We start from the raw sequence: 21,910 nt of genomic DNA, 5'->3' as shown, positions 1-21,910 counted from the left end.
CCTTCATAGGGTCACAAAACATCCCTGCTCAATAAGCTGGCTGTTTGGCGAGAAGGATCTAATTATATTAATGGAAAGCTTAGTGGAAGAAAAGTGATATAAAAAGTCTCACAAGCAACTGGGATACCAGTAGCCTCAGGATGATGAAACAAAGCAAATGGTGTCTTGAAAAGATACAGAACGTGTGGACTGCAGCTGGATTTAAAGTTTCAAGACCCGCTACACACTGATGCATCCATAACAGCTGAAAGCTTCTGTTAAAGCAGCAGAAGGCTTAACAGACTGATGATCTCTTTGTCACACTACATTGATGCAGTAATTCATACAAAAGGAGCCAAGGCCAGGCAGATACTGAGTGGATGCACTGTGCAGTCCAGTGAAGTATGAATCAGGTGTTTCACTTTTTGAATTAAAGAAAAAAATACTTTAATATTCTAATTCAAGATGCTCCTGTACAGGGTTAGCACATGGTGGCTCTGACTGCAGGTTATCCAGGCAAACTGTGGTAGAAGAGAAAGCGTGCAACAGTATGAACTTCCACAGGATGGTGACAAACGCCTTTTTTCCAGCAACAAAGTTCTGCCTTTCCACAAGTTCACACTCCTATTGCCAGACATACCAGATTCAGAGTGAGTCAGGCATTAGGAGAATACAGGTGCATTTGGCCAAATGGAATAGATTCCCCATTACCAGACTTTTTCCATGTTCTGAACAGATGATGTATCTGTTAATTCGATAAATATCTGGCAGTATGTGAAATTGACTTTGAATAAAAAATGCAACACACTTTCAGTATAAAAACATTTATTTTTAAAGACCTTAAGAAGGTTCAACCTATTCACTCTCCAAGAATCTTGTGGAAAAAAATTATAAAAAATGTAAAAAGTATCTGAAGTTCAGTCATAGATGAATGTCAGAATATTGAGTTCAATATACTTCCATTCAAAAATCTCAGTAAGATTCCCAGTTATTTGGAAAAACAAAAAAAGCAGCTTCATATAAAGTACCTTAATGCCTGTTGAGCTTCATTTGCTCCAAAAAATGTCACTTTGAAAACTAATTACTGCAAATTAAGTCTTGTAAACATACACACACGTGGCATTGTATTCAAAAAATTTTTTTAAAAGGAGCATATTATCTTTTTTAAAAAAAAAAAGGAACAGTTACATACATGATGGTGGAAATTTGTAATTTCTGAGTAAACTCCTTACAGCCACTGTGTCAAAGACAAAATGTCATTTACAAAGAAAAACAAGAAAAAGCATTGTTGGAGGAAGTTTGCATGGCTTCCCCTCATCCAGTCCAGCATCATTTTTACTTCGTCGTTGCACTCTGTGACCCACGACCCTTCAGAAAAAGAAAGCTTGAGGAATGTTTAGTCTTCTATTTTAAGCCAGCCCTTCTTGTAATCTATGAGCAGTTCCAGGTAGTACTTCCATTCCGGCTCGCTGTCGTACCTCACCTCGAATACCGTCTTCAGAGGGTTGGTGTGAGCCTCGTGGATACGCAGCACCTCTCCTCGGTACCACACCTCTGATTTGTCGTCTTCCTCATACAAGTGCCTGATCCTCTTCCCCACCAAGTCCGGGTAGTAGAACCTCATGGCCCTCCGGGCCGTCTGGACGGCCGAGCGCAGAACCCACCGCCGCCTGTGCTGGGCGCTGTGGCAGGCCGACAAATAGGGACAGTATTTGATCTTAAGCAGAGACCTTTGTTTAATTTTAGAGGGACTTCTGAGGGACCTTCCAGGATGACAGAAGCTTCCTTTTCCCTTCCACCTGCGCAGTGCGTTAGGCATCCTGTGTTGGCTGCTCTCTCCACTTACACCCTCTCCAACTTCAGTCTGCGATGACGAAGGCTCAGCAGTCGCCCCGGACTGCGACACGGCTTCGTAGCAAGCCCTTTTTCTGTTTATCCCCGCGCTGAGCATCTTCCTCAGTTTGAGAATCATGCCAGAGCAGTTCTTGGATTGGACAGAATGTCCCGAAGGCCGATTGTCGGTCAACAGACTGGAGGAGCTCTCAGTTTCAGCATCGCTATGAGACGGAGACAGCTCGTCCAGCGTTAGTGGACATGTCCAGGAATTGTCAGCTGATTGTGTAGCAGCTGTAAGATCTTCCTCTGCAGCCACGTGATCAGAGTCTTCATTCTCTATATGATGGGATCCAGGAGTTTTAGTTATGAGTGATTTCAGATCCTCTTTGTCTGCTGCCTGCCCCGCACCACCTGCCCCTTCCTCATCGGAAACCAGAAACGTATGCCTCGAATTGCTCTTTACTCTGCATTTGGTTTTGCTCTGGCTAGGAGACGACTCGTTCTCCTCTTCCTTCACGCGTGTCTGCTGGTGCGACTCCGATGGAGAGGCCGGGGAGGCAAGAGCATCACAAGGATTGGTGGCGTTTGACACTTCATGGCCCCCATCTTGCTCTTTATGATAAGGATCCATATTTAGTCCTGCAACACAAATATCATTACATTTAGAAGCTGGTTTGAGCAACTGATGGCACCTACAGGAATACACAGTGCAGATGTATCTCAGTAAATCACAATATCATCAAATGGTTCATTTATTTCAGTGCAATAAAACAACTCATCTATTAACGACATTTAGTTTCTATACATTTTGATAATTATGGCTCACAGCTAATGCAAACCCATGATATGATTTCTCTGAAAATTAGATTACTACACAAGACCATGAAATAAAGAGAAAAATTATTCCTTTAAAACAGAAACGCTGCAATGTGGCCAGCACAACTATTGAGAACACTGCTGACTTAACAGATATCCAGCTGACAGTCATTAACACTCTCCACAAAAGTTTGGTGCTATAGAAACTCATCACGTACATTACAATAATGTATGTGATGAAAACATTGTCAACCATAAGTGAAGTTAGCAGTCCTCTCTAAGATTGTGCAAGCCTCAACATTTTGACCTTAAAGATGATTTTATTCTTCCCTACATAATATTCTATTTTTCTAAGAAAAAAAAGTTTTTATTAGCTATAAGCCATAATAAACAAAAGTAGAGGTTTGAAATACCTCACTGTGTTCAAATAATGTGCACATTTTATTTTTAAAATGTAATTACTGTAACAAATCATTTTGATGATATTATAACACGTTTGGAAAAAATCAGGTTGCTTACTAAAAAGGGAAAGAGAGTCAAAGCAGGTTATAGCATTAATTTAGTGCTCAGAAGAACCACCGGACAGCGATTTGGAAAAGGGAACTTTTAGAAGGGATTCAAAGGTAAACAAATATAATGAGTACATTTTTTTCCAGGTTTCCCAAGCGAGATTTCCTTGAAAGGCAGACAGTTTAATGTTAGAAAGGAACCTCGTCAGCACACAGAAACAATAGGAAACTGATGTCAGCTGATAAATGGGAGTCGGAGAAACGTCTACCTGTGATCCTCCACCACAAAACATTCTGACAGAACAGACAGACAAGGGAGAAAAAGAAGGCCGTCAGAGTGAATGTGAAGGCTTGGAACAAACTCGGCTGCTATAGGGGATGCAATCAGTCAGGGACTAAAACAACAGTGAGGGCAAGAGCAGGACAGGAGCAAAGATCATTTACTGAACTTAAGTGCCTCCAAGCCATGTGAACTGAAAAGTGTCAGCAGTGGACAGAAGTTCAGGACAGGTTCAGGAAAAATAACCACGTCTTGTAACCTTGAATTCCCTTTAAAGACCTACTTGAGTACTACATGTGTTGCTAAAATTGAACTATTAAGGTAAGCGGGGCAGCACAATCTTTAGAATTGAAGGTGTGAATTTTACTTACTGCCATCTCACCCTACCAAAATATACTGCCTCATGGTGTTATGTGGAAGACAAACACAAAGTAGTGCATAGTTGTGAAGGTTTTCAAATTTGTTTCCCGAATAATCTGAAAAATGTGGCGTCAATTTGGATTTAATCCCCTATGATTTCGCTAAATGACATCCAGTTCTCAGAGGTTTCTTAAGGAAACTAGCAGACATTGAACATGTCACAGAATACTGTTCAATCTGTCATCTGAAAATGGAAACAATATGGCACAACTCCAAACCCACCAAAACACAGCTGTCCACCTAAATCGGACAAGGAGAGCATTAATGAGAGAAGCAGCCAAGAGAACCATTGTAACTCGACACCTGGAAGAGTCCAGGTGTGGAGGGGGAATATCTGTAAACTCATCTACCTTAAGTTAGGACAGTATGTTTGGTCTTTATGGATGACAGGCAAGAAGAAAAATCATTCTTAAAGCCATAAGAAGTTCCATTTGTATTTAGTCTCAAGCTGCAGAGGGCACAGCAAACATGAGAAAGAAGGCACTCTGTTCAGATGAGATCATAAACTGAATTTTTTCAACTATATGCAAAATGCTGTGTGGTGTAAAACTAACAGCACATGATCCCAAACAAACCATCTCTGCTGTGAAACAAGGGCTGTGGCTGCTTCCTGTCGTGCTTTTGCTTTTCTTGCTGGTCAGAGTTGATAGGGGTGTACTGAGCTAAATACGGGACAATTCTCGAAAGAGACTTGTGAAAAGCTGCAGTGCAGAAGTCCACATTACAGCAGCACTACGACCTGGTACACCCAGAACTACGGTAGAGGACAATTCTAGTTAGTCTATGCCTAGACAAAATCTTAAGCTTCTGTTGCAATATCTTCTAAAATCCCTGTTGGCAGAAACTTGCCGTTGAATCTGACTGAACTTGGGCTTTTTTGCAAAAATGAATGAGCAAAACGTTTATCAACTGGATGTTCAAACTTAGTAAGATACACCCAGGATGACTTCTCATATTTTAATTTGTAAAAATATAAAAGAAAACAAACAACAACATGAATGTTCTTCCTTTAACAACATAATTATGCACCACTTTGTGTATCTCACATAGAAATTCAGTAAAGAGCATTAAAGTTTGTGGCTGAAACGTGAAGATTAAGTGATTTGAAAAGGAGAGACAAGCTAATTTCTGTGACTACTCTGGTTACGTCATGCGCCAACCTCCCTCGCTTTTTTTTTTTGAGGTCAGCTAACAAATTCCCAAATGATTTCATTTTTCTATAATCAGCCAAGCTTGCCACCCTTCCCCCTCCAGGCCTCTACCAGTAAAGTCATGCAACTTCTTGTGATTTGCTGCTGAAAGTTAGCAGAAGGACCTTCTGCTATATGATCATGGGAAAGCAAAGAGTGGTTAATTTAAGGTCGAAATTAAAAACAGAAAGGTACATATATACCTGGACTCTCTTTTGGACATCAGGTGAAGGTGATTCTGTAAAAAAATAAACGAATTTTATATTGCATAATTGTTTTTAATTTTGCTTCATTCTTCACAAAAAAGGGGCCACCAGTGAAAATTTGATTAGATGAATTAAAAATAATGAATTAAAAAAAATAAAAAAAAGACAGACGGTAGGGATGGCTACAAAACAGAACTGCAGCTCGCAGGTCATTAAAAGGGGATTTCCAAAAATCTGCAAGCGAATACTGAGTTTACGTTCTTTATTTGTAAAGAGAAAGTTCTTCTAATACATGCAAAAAGAATGTTGCCAAAGCCCTTTAAAACCTTTAAAAAATGCTGTGTAAAAGGTATGTGAAGGATAATTCTTAAGATTTCACTGGACCAAGTTACTCAATTTTCCATTTTATGTTATAATCTTCACAAACTGTTTTCAGAAGTCTGTTTGAGCTGAATTCAGTGTTTTGTTGAGTTATTTAACGGTATATTAAAAGGTCCAAAGATCATTCTTGTTTTCTGCCCTTTATCCTACATTCAGCTTTTTTATAGGATTATCTAAATCATGTTGCTTTATTTATCATGGAAAAAGACATTTCAATTTGTTTTAAGAGTTTTACATTGACAGCAGCAGTTAGCTACAAATAAAAAGATGATGATGATCATCTCTGTAGCCATGCAATAATTTTATTCCCATAAAAAAAATAGGTACAAGAACAGTACTTCATAAATGCCATGAAGAGATAATGTTGTTACAGTCACTGAAAGAAAAAGAAATGATAAAACACAAATTCAAATGAAATTTGTGGAAAGTACAAATAATTTAAGTTAAAAAGGGGTAATATGTCCAAAAAACTTGTAATATAAAAACCTTATCCTATTTTATAGTATGTTTTTAAAAACATGACATTATTTGCAGCATCCTGTTTTTAGAGTTCATGGTTCATTATAGTCAAAGTGCTCCACAAAAGTGTTCATTCCCCTTTAAGAAGTACTTCCACATTTTAGCAGTCCCCTGTACAACGTGAGGAAAAACTGCAGAGTGGTCTTTTCATGGCTTTTTTGCTATTCCTCAGCAATCTCTCACAGTCTTCTATAGAGGTCATGTTTGTTAACTTTATGAGTAATATTTGTCCTGTCAGTAGAATTACTATGTTCACACGAGGAACTCTGCATCTCCTCCAGAGTTACCACGGGCCACTTAGCTCCTTCTCTTGTTAATGCCATCTTACCAGATCTGCCTGTTTAGATGGATGATATTGTCCTTTTAAACTTGTGTTTAAGAGATACTCATTTTCAGATTATTTATAAAACAACTATGTCAGATGTTTAACGTTGGTATCGTTTTATCTCCATCCCTGGCCTATCTGCTGTGTTCCTTTATTTTCATGATGCTCTTTGTTCTTAATGTTCCCTATCAAAACTTTTGAGTCCTCCATTGAACAAATGGATTTATATTAATATTATTTTACATAAAAGAGGTCAGATTAAATTACAAGCAGGTCAATTTACTCCTAGCTTTCTGAAGGGAATTTATTGCTCTGAATTTTATTTAAGAGTAAAAAGCACATCTGCCTTCCAGTTTTCAGATTTCTATTAAGAACTATGCATAACTTTCATTCTACATTACAGCTATGCCCTACTTTGTGTTTTTCTATCCCATCAAAACCCAATAAATAGAAAGGTTTTTAATGTAACATGAGTACATGCTCAAAGTTCCAGGGGTTATTATACACTTGTTTGCTTCTTTAAATATATATTTTATGTTGCAACAACTGGAATTCCAAAGTTATGGTTGAGCTGTGGTTTGCCAAACCCACCCACTTAATAGGTAACACTTCTGCCAAAGCCTCAAAATTAAGCATAAAACATTCAGCAGTTCATTCCCTGTCTAAGTCATGATCATTGTAATACTTTGTGTCCAGTATGTCCTGATGAGTAATTAAGAAGAATTTCCTTACCAAAGCAGTTGTTACAATGTTTAGTAGGGAAGAACTGGAGAAATGATCCCAAACAAAGCAGGAAGTCTCTAACTCAACAACAGCAATCTATTTGCAGTGGGTCCTTAATAAATGACCCATTTAAACAAGTCTGCAGGGAGAATGTACTCACCCAGATGCTTGCAGACGTCCGTGTAGTACAGCAGGTTGACCATCTCTGTGTAAATGTCCGGCAGGTGTTTGAGGGACATCAGCCTCCTGAGCTTGGAGGAACAAGCTCGCTTATGAAGCTGGATGAGGATCTTTTCTTCAGAGAGCGTTGTGGGCCGCAGCTCCACCTTGTGCTCCTGCAGAACCTTGTCGACGAAGCAGCTCTGGACTGTTGAAAACAGCAGCTCCTTCACAACCAGCATGGGGAGAAACACCGTGCCCGTCCGCATCACATGCGGAAAAGGACAGCGCTTCTGAGCTGTGTACTCCCTCAGCCTCTTCAGGACCTCCTGGAGGGCTGCTTTGATCTCCTTGTTGATCCACACCTCTCTCACCTTTGCGCCCAAGAGGCAGGGCACTCTCTGAACCTTGCTTAAATGAGAAGAAGGCTCAGATATTTCCAGCTGAGACAGCCAGTTTTTGAGGTCTTCCTCTGAAGAGGCAGATACAGATTTGGATATCAAGCTGCAGAGAGACTGATGCAATTCTAAGAAGTGCTTGCGTACTGGGGATTGGGGCTCTTCTTTAGCTGTGAGCACAGTTATGGGCTGTGGGGGTGGAATTTGCTTTGCAGGTAGAGCAATCTTGCAGTGCTTGCCATCAGGAATGATAATATTGTAAGTGGAAAGTTTAAGACAATGAGGAGGAATGCTTTTAAAACTGACTTTCCCTGGAGGCAACAACGCGCTGGCTTGTGATTGTAATGCAACTGCCTGTTTTTTTGTCGTCTCATCCGGATTATCCAGGCCTACTTGTACAATCAATTCAGCAGGTTTCAACTCATCTGAAGTCGTATTTTCACTTGCAAATAAAGACTTATTTTCTAGTTCATTGGATTCACATTTATCTTTTGATGCCACAGGCACACTGACAGATGATCCAATATCCTCAGGCTCGTTCATCATCTCCACTTTGCTGTGACGCTTTTGACTCTCTGTAGAGGTGTCGGCATCTGGTGAATCTGCTTTTTCCACTTTAATCATTTTAGCTTCCACAAATGACTCATCAGCTGACGTTTCTGATGAGCATTTAGACTCCAGGCAGATGACAGACTCCTGATTATTTTGAACCAACCTGTTCTCTTTGGTATTTTGTTTGAGCTTATTGTGCTTCCCAGAAGTCTGGCTGATTTTCTGAGTTACTCTTCCTGGAAACGAAACTCCAGATTCCTGCAGGTGCGGCTGGCAAGGTGCCAAGCTGAATACATTGTCAATAACTGGCATAGGAGGAGAGTCAGTTTTATTACTTGCCTTAGCTTTCACCGTTTCCACCTTTTGTCGTTTGTTGTTGGTGCATTCCACCTCATACACATCCTCATCTTTTATTCTGACTGGGTGAGATGAGTGAGAAACACTCCTCTTTAGGCACTTTTTATAGTCACTGGTTCCTGCGTCGGACACTGGCCCATTGTGCTTGCTTCCTGTTTTAACAGTGGGGGAGTAGATAATTTTTCTGACATTATTGGGCACAGCTGCATGGGTTCTTTCTGAGCTGTGGCAGGGTGACGGGGGCAGCCACGGTGCTGGGGAAACTGGAAGGCTTTTTGACTGTTTTACTTGAGCTTCACCACGGGAATGGTCTATGATCCTATCAGTGTTACTGGCAGGTTGTGGATGGACTGCTGGGTCTATGTGCAGGCTGGTGAACGGTTGGAAAAACCTGCTAACTTGTATTCTGGATGGCGAGACAGCAGATGGGTTTAAACATCTGGCAGGACTGCTTTTGTTCACCCGTATGAATGACGACGCACCGTGAAGGTGGTCAATGTGCACAGCGGTGTTGGGTTTCTCTTTGGCTGTAGGGACATCCATGTGTTGGCTGGATGAGGAAGCATTAATGTGACTTGGATGAAACGCAGGCAATGAATTTTGCCTTTTTAAAGGGGCTTTGATTTGGCCTGCATTCAAGTGAAATCTTGGAACTGTATACGATGGATAGTCATAACCCTGTATAAAGGAATGATTTGGCGACATTTCAGTGCAAGACAGAGGAATATCAGTGTGATGCGACGGAGGAACTCCATAATGCTCTCGGGGGCTTGGGATTGAGTGTTTATATAGGAGAGGGCCATCTTCTCCCTGCTTACTACCACTCTCCTTCCTCTGTGTCCTGTTTTCTGCCTCTCCGTTTGTCTGGGAGTAGTAAAACCCTGGGTGCTGTGCTAGCTGGCCATATTTGGACATGGGAGAACATTCCTGATAAACCTCTGAGGTCATATGTTCATATGTGGGGCGGGGGGCGTACAGGCCAGGGGTAGCCTGCGGGGGAGGTCTGCAGCTGCCTACTGCTGGGCTCTCTGAAAGAACTAAACAGTGTGCGAGTTGGGGTGCAGGAGTAGCCGCTGTAGCTTGGCTCAATGACAGAGGGCAGTGTCCTTACCCTGCCCGGAGTGTAGGCCTCCACAGTTGCCCTCTTCAGCTGCTCTGCACTGCATTCGAACTGCAAGTCTTTCTGCTGCAGCATTGCATCTTTTCTCTGAATAGGAAGCTTTTCAAGGTAGTGGCCATTGGTTTGCATCCACTCGTGTTCGTAGACAGTGTTTGGTATCCTAGGAGAGATGTGCTCCATGCCGTATCGGTGTCCTATCACACAGCCCAGTTCAGTACAGCAGGGACTAAGTCCATAAACTGGTTTGGGGATCGCCAGGTAAACAGAACTTTGAGATGGGGAGGGGGCATTCTCACCTCCTGGTTTTGGTTTTCTAATAACTCCAGAGGGAGCAGTTGTCGAATTGTTTATCTCAGGACTTTTAGTGTAAACTGTAAAACCCTTCTTAACTGGGAGGTGATGACCTGCCTCTGAAGAAATGCCGTCTTTCCTGTATGCCATGTGGTTCTGTATCATTCCAGAGAGATTACTCACAGGACTTCGGTCATCCATTGGAGATGTCTTCGAGTGGCTCCAAGGAGGGGTGAATCCATCCCTCTCCTTTATTCTGGGCTCATAAGTAAAATAGGCTCCATTGTACTGCAGAGTCTGTTTACCCAGGAAACCAGACATGGCTTGCGGTTTTGAGAGTCCGCTGGATGCTGCCGTTCCGTTAAATAAGGGCATCGTTCTCCGAAACACTGGGTCTGAAAGGGTCTGCATCGATTCGCGGCTCATCGTCTGGCGATCTTGTTGCGATTAATTGATATGACTCCAAACCTGAGAAAATATATGAAAATAATGTAGGATTTCAATATTTACAATAAAACATGAATTTCAAAATATTACAATATTAAAAACTAACATTCTCTATAGGAATAATCATCAAAAGCAAGTTTAGAATAGATTTATAAAAAAAAAACACAGATGGATTTCAAGGTTTTATTTCAGTTCATTTTGATATTCATGAACTTACAGACAAATGAACAAATCTCAGCCACTTTAATCTTAGGGGCTGGATCATTACTAGACCCAGATACTCAAAGGAACGATACAGGAAGTAATTTCTCCCTGTTGCCATCAGGCTCTATCAATCATCATTACTGCTGTTAATCAAATTTCCCTTTTGGGATTAATAACATTTATCCATCTAGAGCCCAAAATGTAGTGATGATATATAAAAATCTTACAAGCCCAGTAAAAAAGAATTAAATTCAGAAATGTTAAGTTATGGTCATGTTATTGCCAGCACCACAAGGGAAAGACTGATAAACTCACAGTTATCCAGCAGTCAGGCAATGTCAACTGCTACGTTAATAAGCTTTACTCAAGCATTTATTGGGAAAGTTGAGTGGAAGAAAAAAAGTGCACAAGTAACAAGGATAACAGTAGTTTTGAGAGGTTTGTGGAGCTAAGCTCTGTCAAAAGTTTTGGATGGATTCAGAAGGTGTAGACTGTAGGAGGAGTCAGAGCTTGAAGAGCCACATCACGTGCATGTATCCAGGACAAGAGCTACAATCATTACATTGTTTGTTTTAAGCCACGCCTGAACCAGAGATGGCATCAAAATACTTTTACCTTGCCCAGGGTGATAAAGGACCCCACAATTGCTCAGTAGTCAAAAGTGTTTTGTCAGATTAAATTCAATTTTACAATTTCTTTTTTAGAAATCAGATTCCCACAGCCTGGAGGAAGTGTGGAGAGACAAAGAATCCATGCTGCTTGAAATCCAGTGTGAAGTTTCCAATCATTGATGACTTTTGGAGCCATGCCATGTGGTTGTCTGCCCAAATTGTTTTATTGAGCCACCAGTAAATTTTAACACTGCTGCATGCTTGCCTCTACCAACAAGCTTTATCAAAACACAGACACAATTTTTCGACATGACTGTGCAAACGAACCAGAACTTTGTTTGATGAGAATGGCATCCCTGCATTTGGCAGACCAAACTACACAGAAGATCTGAAAGCTGGTGTCAAAGCCGCCTGCGCTTCCTTAATACTTCACAGCCTGATCGCCTCCATGCTTTGCTCCATTGAACAGTAATTAATGCAATACACATCTCAAGGTTTGGATGCATATACTACAGTATATGGGCATATCTGTCAGCAGGACAGCACTTCCTTTTTATTGGTCTTATGCAATTCTGTTATTTTTTGCAAAACTATAGTTTTGGTTTTAATTAGCTGCAAGCTATAATCATCAAAACTTGATAAAAATGTACAGTTGAAATACATACAAGTGTGATAAATCTCACTTTTTGAATTGAATTACTGAAATAAATTAGCCTTTCAAACTTATTGACATGTATCGATGTGCACCTGTATTTGCAGCTGATACAGCCATCTTGAACATTCTCCCACTTTGGAAGTATAGACAACTAGAAGAAATATGGCCAGTTTGTGCACATAACAGAGTTGTCATTAGATAAAAACTGCTTGAGGACATTTCGCAACCTTGACGAATCTTGTGGTTTATCACACAGATCACACCAACTCTTATCAGCTAATTCACAGAAACGGTGGAAACACTGTGCAACAAGTGGCAGTAAAGTTACAATCTGAGGAATGCTTGAGGATGATTTATTTACCACTTTTGCAAGGACTGCAGTGACTGAGAAACAGAGAATGGGAGCAATTTCCTAAACAGCGTGTTGATTTGGTTGGATGATATTTCACTTCAAGCGTGGGAATTATGACACGATGGAATTCCTGAAATTACTTTTAAAACATGCTTCACTTGTTATCAGCTTGTTTTGGTTGTTTCAAATGCCCGAATCACTTGTTGCTGTCAGGTGGGAACATTTCGCCAAAGCAGAATGTGTTCCCAAATCTGGCATGCATGCCTTGTCTTGTGTTTACAACCTATTACAGCAAAACAGCAGAGAGGACTTTGTGTTTCTATTCTGCATTTTGTTGCCACAAAACTTGCAAGAGACGCAACAGTTCCTTTTTTTCTGCACTTCTTTAATGTCGAGGTGGAACTGACTCAGATCCTTTTACTGATCTTCTGCTTACTGCATTTAAAAAAATTGAAATAATTATCCTTAGTCTGAACAACAGTTGAAAGTGCATATCATTTAGCTTGATGTCTAGTGGGTCAAGTGTTAGCAGCAGGAAATCACCAGCAGATAAAGTTAATAAAGTGATTAACATTTTATTACTCTTGTTAGACGGATTTATAAACTACCCAACTTTAGTGGCATGTTTTATATTTTACAGTACAAATCATTTACAGCCCATCTAAATCATTACCCCCAAAAAATCCATGGTAGCCATGAGGTCTGACAACATTTCAAAAAACAAACAAAAGCACAAGTAAAAGATAAACGAAACTGCATTTTAAAAAAAAAACATTGCTGCACTTTCAGCATTGTCGCTGGGTTTGCGCCCCACGGTCCACTTCTGTGTAGAAAGTTAAAAATACAGAAGTAGCTCTTCTCCCCTTTCTTGTTTCCTCTTCAGCCCTGTCAGAGGAGCTGTGAGTCACAAAGTGCTGCAAGTACCATGAGGGAGGGAACATTGTGATCTCTCAAATCACTTTAAAGAGAATAGGCTTCAGGTCAAATCAGGGTTAGTTCACATCATTTCTGGTAAATACATTAAATGAGGCTTACTGGGTATTTGACAAATTGTCAGACTATTTGCAGGCCACATATTTCGCTGATTTCCTTCTCATAAAAATAATTCATATCTTTTGTCTATTTAATCATGACTAATGGGGATAGCAACAACGCTGCATGGTGTTCTCAGTTTTGATTAATTTACTGAAGAGGGGGAAAAACTATTGTTTTTCTGTATTTGACCCACTGATCATTAATTTGAGCCAATTAGACATTAACAAGTGCAGTCCCTGGGCATGTCATTGGTGCCTATCTATACATCAGTGTTACTGGTTTATTTGCAATGCTTGTATATCAACCAATATTTGGGGTCACAAGAGCCTACATAAATAAAATTAGCCACTGAGAAGTGAGAAGTTTATTTTTTTTTTCAAATTTTGATTCAAAATATTGAATCAGAAAGTGTAACATTTATACGGTGCTTTTTCTATAACAGTAAAAGTTAACTATATTTTAATATAAATGATCAGAATTACACATTACTTACTTTACCATGCATTCAATACAATTGTTTAATTCAATCAAACATCCAAATATAATCATTCACCGCTTAATCCTTGAGGAGGTCTGCAATCAGTCTGAAGTTTCTACTCTTTAAAACTTCTTTGTTTTAGTCAGGCCTCAGTTTAAGGTAATCTCAATAGGTTTCAGATTTGAACTTTGACTAGGCCATTCCAAAACCTGCATGGATTTATTTATTTAATTAATTGTTTATTGTTTTTGAGCCAGTCAGGGGTGGATCATTTGTGTTTCAGAAAATTCTCTTTTGTTCTTGAGTGGCTTTGAACCTATCACATTCTGATGACCTAATATGTTTCTTCAGGATTTCCTAAAAGACAGTAAAACTCATGGCTAGCCCAACACCATCACACTACAAACACCATGTAGAGCTGTCAGTTTGAAGTCAATGTTATGAAAAGCTGTGTTGACTTTATGTAATGGAATGGACAATTTTCAGATTTTTTTCCCCAAAGATCTTGGGGATCATAAAAATGTTTTTTTGGGGAAATGCAATGTGTTTGTGTTCTGTTTGGTCACCAGTGGCTTTTCCTTGTAACTCTGCCATGGATGCCATTTTTGTGCAGTCTCTTTTTTTATTGTCGAGTTGTGAAAACTGACCTTAGCTGAGGTAAGTGAGATCTACAGTGTTGCAGATGATGTTTGGTTTGTTTTTCTGGGTTAGGGTTAGGGTAGCCTAGAATGAGGTTGTCAATGCACTCTTGGAGTAATTTTGGTAGGTTAGATACTCCTGGGAATTTTCATCAGTGTTCCATGTTTTCTCCCTTTGTGGATAAAGGCCCCAAAGCCTTAAAAATGACTTTGTAACCTTGAATGACTTTGTCGCTCATCTGTTCTTGCAATTCTTTAGGTCAGGGCCCGATGTGTTACCTTTTGAGAACTTTCACTTTCTTTCATATTGTCAGAGAGGTTCAATTTAACAGATTTGTTTTTAATTCTATAGGTCTGGCAGTAATCAGAAATGAATGGCTCTTGGGAAATTGAACTTGCCTTTCTGGGAAATGTGGTTAAGATCAGTTAATTCATGATTTTAAAAGTGAGGCGAATTTTTTAAAATTTTTTTAACTGGAATGAGATCCAGATTACATTGGAGGGACTACACATCCCTCAGGGTGAGCTTGTGTGGGTCACCAGGGGAGAGAGATGTTTGGGCTTCCCTCCTGAAGCTGTTAGATGAGGAAACCAGTAGATGGATGTACATATTATTGGAAAACTGCATGTTGCACTTGTTTAATTTAAATGATTTCTTTTATTTATCTCTTAAAAGTAACATTCAAAGTGTGGTTAAAAAAAAAAAGAGAGAGACTTTTTTTGACCCAACGGTAATACATATGGAGGCCAAGCAGTTTTTTAAAACTGTCATAGACCCTCTTTAGTCACAGCACAGCACACACCCCTGATGTGTTATGACCAGCTGTCAAACTGAAGCTACCGAAAATATCTGAAAATATGCGCTGAAGCAGCTCTATCAAATCCCATGATCACATATGCATCCGGAAAAAACCGTAGCCTATACAACCAAAATGAAGATGTACAGGATTAGACACAACATGGTTTCATCCAACCTCTTGCCTTACACTGGCCTGCAACGCTAACAGATGTTATCACTTCATCCTGTTGACACCTTTCACAGTGACAAAGAGAGAGAGAGAGAGAAAATGTGTGTGTGTATGTATATATATATATATTACATATATATATATATATATATATATATATATATATATATTTATATATATATTACACACACACACAGGGCGATGGCTTATCTGTAGAGAGAGGAGAAATGTGGTTTCTGTGCATGGAGGAGGAAGCAGCAGCAGCAGAAGAGCTGTTTTCGACGGACGGAAGGCGCGCGCTGTCAGGGGCGCAGGCTTGAAGTGTGTGTGTGCACGCGCGTGCGTCCCCGTGCGCTCACCCCCAACTCCCATGATCTGTAGGGCAAGGGTGATGGAGTGTGACTTCCGAAAGCAAACCGTCCACACTGACAGGCCACAAACCACGCGAGACCTTGAGAATGCACTGAAAACTTCACATCACTGTCGTTATTTATTCTTGCTGCTACATACCTAAGTTCGCGATAGGAGAAATGATTATTTCCGCCATGTAGTAAAAAGTGACTCAGTCTGAAACGGAACTTCATGTTGAGAGAGGGAAAAAAGTTGCCTCTCAGCTTTTCCTGGTATCCGGATGGTTTGCATGTTTTGAGGAATGAGTAAACACAGGCTCGTTGTCCCTGCCTGCCCCAACTGCCCCGGCTTAATTTGATAGAAGGAGGACGCAAATAATATGGAAATAATTGACGAGTTTTAGCTTTCGATCATTGTGCGGCTTATTTTCATACAGGCTGCTTTCAGAGCGCCGTCAGCCATGGTTAAATTAAAAAGAAGAAACCACACAGTGGCAAAAAAAAAAAAAAAAAAAAAACAGCGTTTCAACCGCTCAGGACGTGTGTCATTGCTTTGATTGTTTTAGGAGAATTGGATTAGAGATTGTGTTTTGCCTCTTCAAAAGTTTGCCATCACCCAGACTGAACAATTTAATATACAAAAACAAATAGTCTTACCTTTTCGCTTTCGTAAATAATCTCCCCATAAACTCCATGAAAGTCGATTTAATGATAATAAAATAGGGTCAGAAATCTCCAATCAGCTTATGTTGTTATTCAGCTCCAATGCGTTAAAATCCCACCAAGTAAGAACGGAGGCATGCCAAAAGGTTTGCGCAGCTGGCCCCAAATCCACGAGGCTTTTAGTGAAGTTAACAAAGTAGAGAAAAGACAAAAGGGTGGAGGATGGTCTTTGATCAATAGGCGGAGTTATACCCAGAGTCAAACCAGGGCTTGTTTTCCTCACATGGGATGTTTTCCCGCTGGTGACTCCTTCGCTTTTATTGGCTGTATATCCCTAATACCCGGCGGACAGCTGGCACCTAAACTGAAGTTGGGACTTCTGAATGTTTGTTCATTGACAGATCGCGCTCCTCTATTGGTGTCACGCCTCCCTCTGTCCTCAAATCCGACTTTCCTTATCCTTCGGGGAATCGCGGTCACCAGACGGAAGGGTAGTCGTCGCTTCCATTTAATTTTTTTTTTTTATTTTACCCCCGCTGACATTACAATCCGCCAAAATTCTGAAAAAAAAAAAGGTTCGTAAACCCGTGACCCCGAGGTTCTTCAAATGCACTTTATAATCAAATAGAGGCTCCTGCCGCTCTCTGTAGATAAGAGAAGAGACCTCACATTGCATGCTGCTGTGTGGGATGCAATACCCCATGCAATACTGAAAACTTTAAGCAAAGCAGACAGACGAAAAAGTTAATAAGTAATTCAAGAGATAAGGAACCAACTGTAACATTTTTACCTTTTTTTCCACAACTTATGGTTTATTAGAGGTGCAATCGTCAGTTTTAAATATTTGAAATTCAGATATGTATGAATAAAAATGGACAGTGAAGATACTCTATATGCCTAAGATTATATTAAAATTACTATTTTACTGTTTGTAGGCTAAAAATTTTAGGCTAAAATTTCTGTACATTTTATAATGCGAAAGGGTGCGAAAAAGCTTTAAAACCATAAAAATACATAGAAAGTCAGTATTTTTCATTTTGGATTTTTGTGTGAGAAACCAAAACAAAGATTAACCAATGTTAAGAAAGTAAGAAGAAGTAATTCATGGTTTTCAAAATGAAAATCTGTGTCCTGTTACAGCTAAACCTCTTTTGTGGTTACTGTTTAAAAATTGTTTTATTCATGTTCATTCTTTTCAAAGCTTCTCGGTCCCAGTCAGATTTTTAAAATCTTGACACAGACACTCAGTTGGATTAATAAGAACTAAGCCAGTCTAAGTTTTGAATATTCTTTCATTTCATTTTAGTTCTAACAGGCTGCCGTCATTATCCTGCATTTAGCTCCATGCATCTTCTTGTAAACAAGAAGGATTTTCTCTAAGGATTTTGCTTAGTGTTGTGATCAGTGTTGTGAATAAAAAATTAAAAGTTTAATTTTAAATTTTTGTCTTGTGGTAAGAAGGTCCTGCAAATCTCATGGCGTTTGTATGTTCTCCTTGTGCATATGTGGGTTATCTACACTCTAAAAACATGACTGTTTGGTTAATTGGTCTCTCCAAATTGTTTTTAGGTGTGTGTTTGCATGGCTATGTTGCACTTTGATGGTCTGGTGACCTGTCCAGAGTCTCGCCCAATGTCCACTGGAGATAGGCACCAGCCTCTGGATGGGCAGATGATTGTTTTATAGCCCAACAGTGATTTTCCATTCTCTTCAACTTTATCTCTGTTGGCTGGTATACCCTTGCTCTTCTTGATGTTGTTTGTTCACAAATGTACTCCAACTAATCTCCAAGGCCCCCAGAACCTCTTTGTCTTTAGTCTGATACAATGGGATTCTATTTACTAACTTTTGTTAATTATTTCTGAAGCAAACTTGCTAGACTGGATCTTAACCAGGGGTATTGTGGGGAAATGTGGCTCTGTATAATGTATAACAGTTTTTGAAAACAATGTGCAATTTCCTTTTATGCATTGACCTACTTCTTAAAATTCCAGTAAAATACATTAAAGTTGTGGCTATAGCACAAGAAAACATGTGAAAATTTAAAGAATATGAATTCTTAAACAAATCACTAGTTGTTTTTTTTGTTTTTGTTTTTTTAAAAAAGGCAGATTAATTGCACCACTATCTGATAAAGCAGCTCACTATGTCTTTTCCAAATATAATGTTTATTACAGTAACTAAATGTATGGGTGTGTTGCTGAAAAGATTACTGCATGGCATCTAAAAACCTGATGACATTTATAACCTAAAAGTGCAGCTATGCTTAACATCAGAGTTACTCTCAGTTTCAAAACACCTGCTAAAATAACATCCATGCGCCAAACCTGAAAGTTTGAGTTTATTTCACAGCAGAACCAACATTAACGTCTGTTCACCTATGCTAACATTTAAAATAGAAAGCATACTGTGAAAGTCTAAACCCTTTTGAAAGAAAGTTGTGTTTTCCCATTTGTTGAGCACATCTCAATGTAGTTAATGGTTGACTTTAGCTGACCAAAGTTAAAATCACGTCTGTCATTACTGCAAACAAACAGTGTTTTACCTGCTGTCACATGTCATCACCCGCTTTTCATTTCTTATCTGTGTGTCCAAAAATCTAAAGAAGCAACTTTGTCTCCTCATTCAGGTCAAAGAAGCTAAAATTAGTTTTCTTGTCTTGTTTGATTCTATATAAAATGACTGATGAGATGTTTTAAAAAGAGGCTGAATTATTCCACTGCTCACTTGATTTAACCATTAAATGAGTCAATTTACTGTTGCGCTTGCATCATGTCTTTTCCTTTTTCACCTGTGAGCCGGAGTCTAATTTATGTGTCCCACAGGGGCTGTCACAGTTTAGTCTAGACAAGTGGGTGGCTTGCATCGGTCCCAGTGGCTCTGTAGGTAGAAGATGGGGGGTTGTCTGATGTGCCAGGGGTTTTGTTTCCCCTGCCAAGCTTTTTCCCATCTCCCCTATTTCCAGTTACCATGGCATTAGAGCCTAAGGCTTACCAACACAAGGTATCTAGGGACAAATCTTCAAACATACAATGTAAAAAAAAAAAAAAAAAGCGCATACACTTGTCAGGCATATGGTGCAACTTTATCAAGAGATCAGAGATTTTGATTTTTGGATTTAAGGAGGCACCATATTTGAAACTTGTTCTGAAAAAGTGAATATGTGAAATATCAGAGATTCTGATTTTGTTTGTTTGTCAATTTTTGACCTACGTACCTTTCACAAAACCAATATTTGAGTTGTTTGTAATAGGTTGAAAAGTGTTCCTGTCCCAGTTTTTGGTTTTGTTTCTTCTTCTTGTGAACATTAATCATATTCTGGTGGAGAAAAGCAAACCAAATCCAAAAGCTCCATATTGCTGCTCATTTTCCTTACAGTGTAGCTACAGGGTTTGCGTATTTACTTTTTTATATTTGAACCAAAAACAGTAACTTTGCATTATCAGTATTTTTCTGTGCCTATATTGTCACATTTCCTATTGAAAACAGAAAAGTGCTGATAAACCACAGCAATTTCTACTTTCTCCTGACTGAATCCAGGATGTGTTTACCTTTTTCAATCCCTCCGAAGCCTTTAAAGAGAGTTGTGTTGACACAGGGAACAGAGCAGGTGATCTCTCAGGATGCAGTTTCTGATGAAATCCTTCTTTAGATTCCCAGAGGCCACAACAGCATGATGAGCCTGGAGACTGTTTGAGTTGCATCAGTCTCACAGGCTGCACGTATTCCTGAATGTGCACGCACACTGACACTTGACGTACTGATATAGTCAATCTGCTCTACAGATAAAGCAGCTTTTATCATAGTTTCTCAGTAGGAAATGGCCTTAAGTGATAAAAATCCAAATTTCCTGCTGCTTGTAGATGATTTGAACAAAATATGATTTTGTGATAACAGGAAAAAAAAATGTTTTGTGTTTTATTTTAAAATATTGAAATGTGGAAATTTGCTGACCATAAATAATATGTTCTGTTATTGTAAATTGAAGAAGTGTACATACTTTAGTGAGTTTAAAGATTTATTATCCATTCTTATTTTGAGTTCTTTCTAGAATGCCACATTTAAATAGCCTATCTCTTTCTTAATGAGCCCTTTGAGGTCCAAATGTCTTCTTTCTCTAAAATCACTAGTTTAGCTTCAAGAATACAGCATGTCTGAATTTCAGATATTCACTTTTCCAAAATAAGTTTCAGATATGGTGCACCAAGTTTTTTTTTTTAATGTTATCTCTTTACTATTTTTGCACACACTCTTTATTCACGATAAAGAAAAAAATGGCTGCCATTCTACCACCACTTTAAACCTTTTCAAAGGCATATTTGAGCTGTTTACCTCCTCTTTCAACAAAACAAACTCATCCTAAGGATGAGTCAACTAATTTAGCTTAGAGAGTACAATATGTTCAATTTCCAAGTACTGAAGTGGCAGAACGCGTTTCAGAAACAGTGCCTATTTAACATTGGATGCAGCCAGAAAGTTAATCTCTGTCTACTTTGCAGATTTTAAATCCTTACAAAGCAATATCTCTCCTGTTTCTGATTTTATTTCTGTACATATTGCAATGCTTAGGGTGCAAAAAAGAACTTTAAAATCATAAAAATAGAGAGCAAGTCGCTTTTGCAAGGCAATGGAGCAGCGTTTTCTAAAACTAATGTACTGCTGTCACTTTGTGTGTTGTAAAATACTGATAGTGAGGAAAAAATCATTAGAGCAGGACTACATTTGTCAAGTGATGCGATAAGCTGGTGTGCCGTAGGATACATCTTATAGATTTTTGAAATGCATTGTCAAGACATCCACTGATAAGATACGATAGCTGCAGTGAAAAACTGCTTTGTCTTTCAAACGTTGACCTTGGTTTTTTCACATCACCTCTGAATGCACTCCCTGTGAAATTTTTGTGATTCACCCCAAGTTGTAGGAACATTTTGTTCATTCCTATTCAACACACCTGCTGGCTTCCAACTCCCGCGACTCTGCCAAGGCCGCTCTGACACTCCCCTCCTCTGTAAATCCGGTTGATGTCATGTTTTTCTGGCCTCATTAACTGAATCTTACAGCAGCCAATAGCTGCAGGACAGGTTATGGCTCAGAGAGGAATGCTTTTCATTTAGAGAGCCACTCACACAGCTCCATGTGCCGCAACCTCAACAGCTCAACAGTAACAATAAACCCCCCCCCTCACCCATCCACCGCAGCTTATTTGCAAAGCAAATTTCCTCCAGCGCCCCTGGATTTGGTGAGAAGTAAGATAAACTGAGATAAAATATGACTATTGGAGCAGGAGTGGAACAAACACAACAAAACAAAAATAGTGCAACTCATGCGAAAAGACTTCACTTCTCAGGAATTAAGAACTTGTTTCGCAAGTACATGTAAATGATGACTCATGCTGCATGAGATCACGAGAATGTCGTTATTAATATTTATGTAAAAGGAATTAATTCA

The 21,910-nt window shown here is 39.4% G+C and overlaps 1 protein-coding gene across 2 annotated transcripts; it reads right to left on the bottom strand.

Annotated features, from left to right (window-relative positions):
• Window positions 1–1,148: 1,148 nt before the first annotated feature.
• On the bottom strand, window positions 1,149–20,032 carry c2h15orf39 (chromosome 2 C15orf39 homolog). Of its 2 annotated transcripts, none has more exons than XM_032582714.1 (3): window positions 20,014–20,032; window positions 7,345–10,529; window positions 1,149–2,454 (listed from the first exon to the last, which is right to left on the bottom strand). In XM_032582714.1, exons 2-3 carry the CDS (start codon window positions 9,596–9,598, stop codon window positions 1,376–1,378), a joined length of 3,333 nt encoding a protein of 1,110 aa, XP_032438605.1. In that variant the 5' UTR covers window positions 9,599–10,529; window positions 20,014–20,032; the 3' UTR covers window positions 1,149–1,375. The 2 variants fall into 2 exon arrangements, with proteins under 2 accessions (XP_032438605.1, XP_032438598.1); XM_032582707.1 differs by lacking the exon at window positions 20,014–20,032 and adding an exon at window positions 16,457–16,854.
• Between the last annotated feature and the right edge of the window lie 1,878 nt (window positions 20,033–21,910).

The sequence above is a fragment of the Xiphophorus hellerii genome, chromosome 2 (genome assembly GCF_003331165.1).
Source record: "Xiphophorus hellerii strain 12219 chromosome 2, Xiphophorus_hellerii-4.1, whole genome shotgun sequence".
Taxonomy (NCBI): domain Eukaryota; kingdom Metazoa; phylum Chordata; class Actinopteri; order Cyprinodontiformes; family Poeciliidae; genus Xiphophorus; species Xiphophorus hellerii.
This window is presented reverse-complemented; position numbering and strand designations above follow the sequence as displayed.

What these genes read in the sequence shown, in the direction of transcription:
- c2h15orf39 (XM_032582714.1), bottom strand. Translation starts at nt 9,598, where the DNA reads ATGACCTCAGAGGTTTATCAGGAATGTTCTCCCATGTCCAAATATGGC. An exon ending in GGACGTCTGCAAGCATCTGG is followed by an intron (nt 2,455 to 7,344) that starts GTGAGTACATTC and finishes TTTGTGTTGCAG; the next exon opens with GACTAAATATGGATCCTTAT.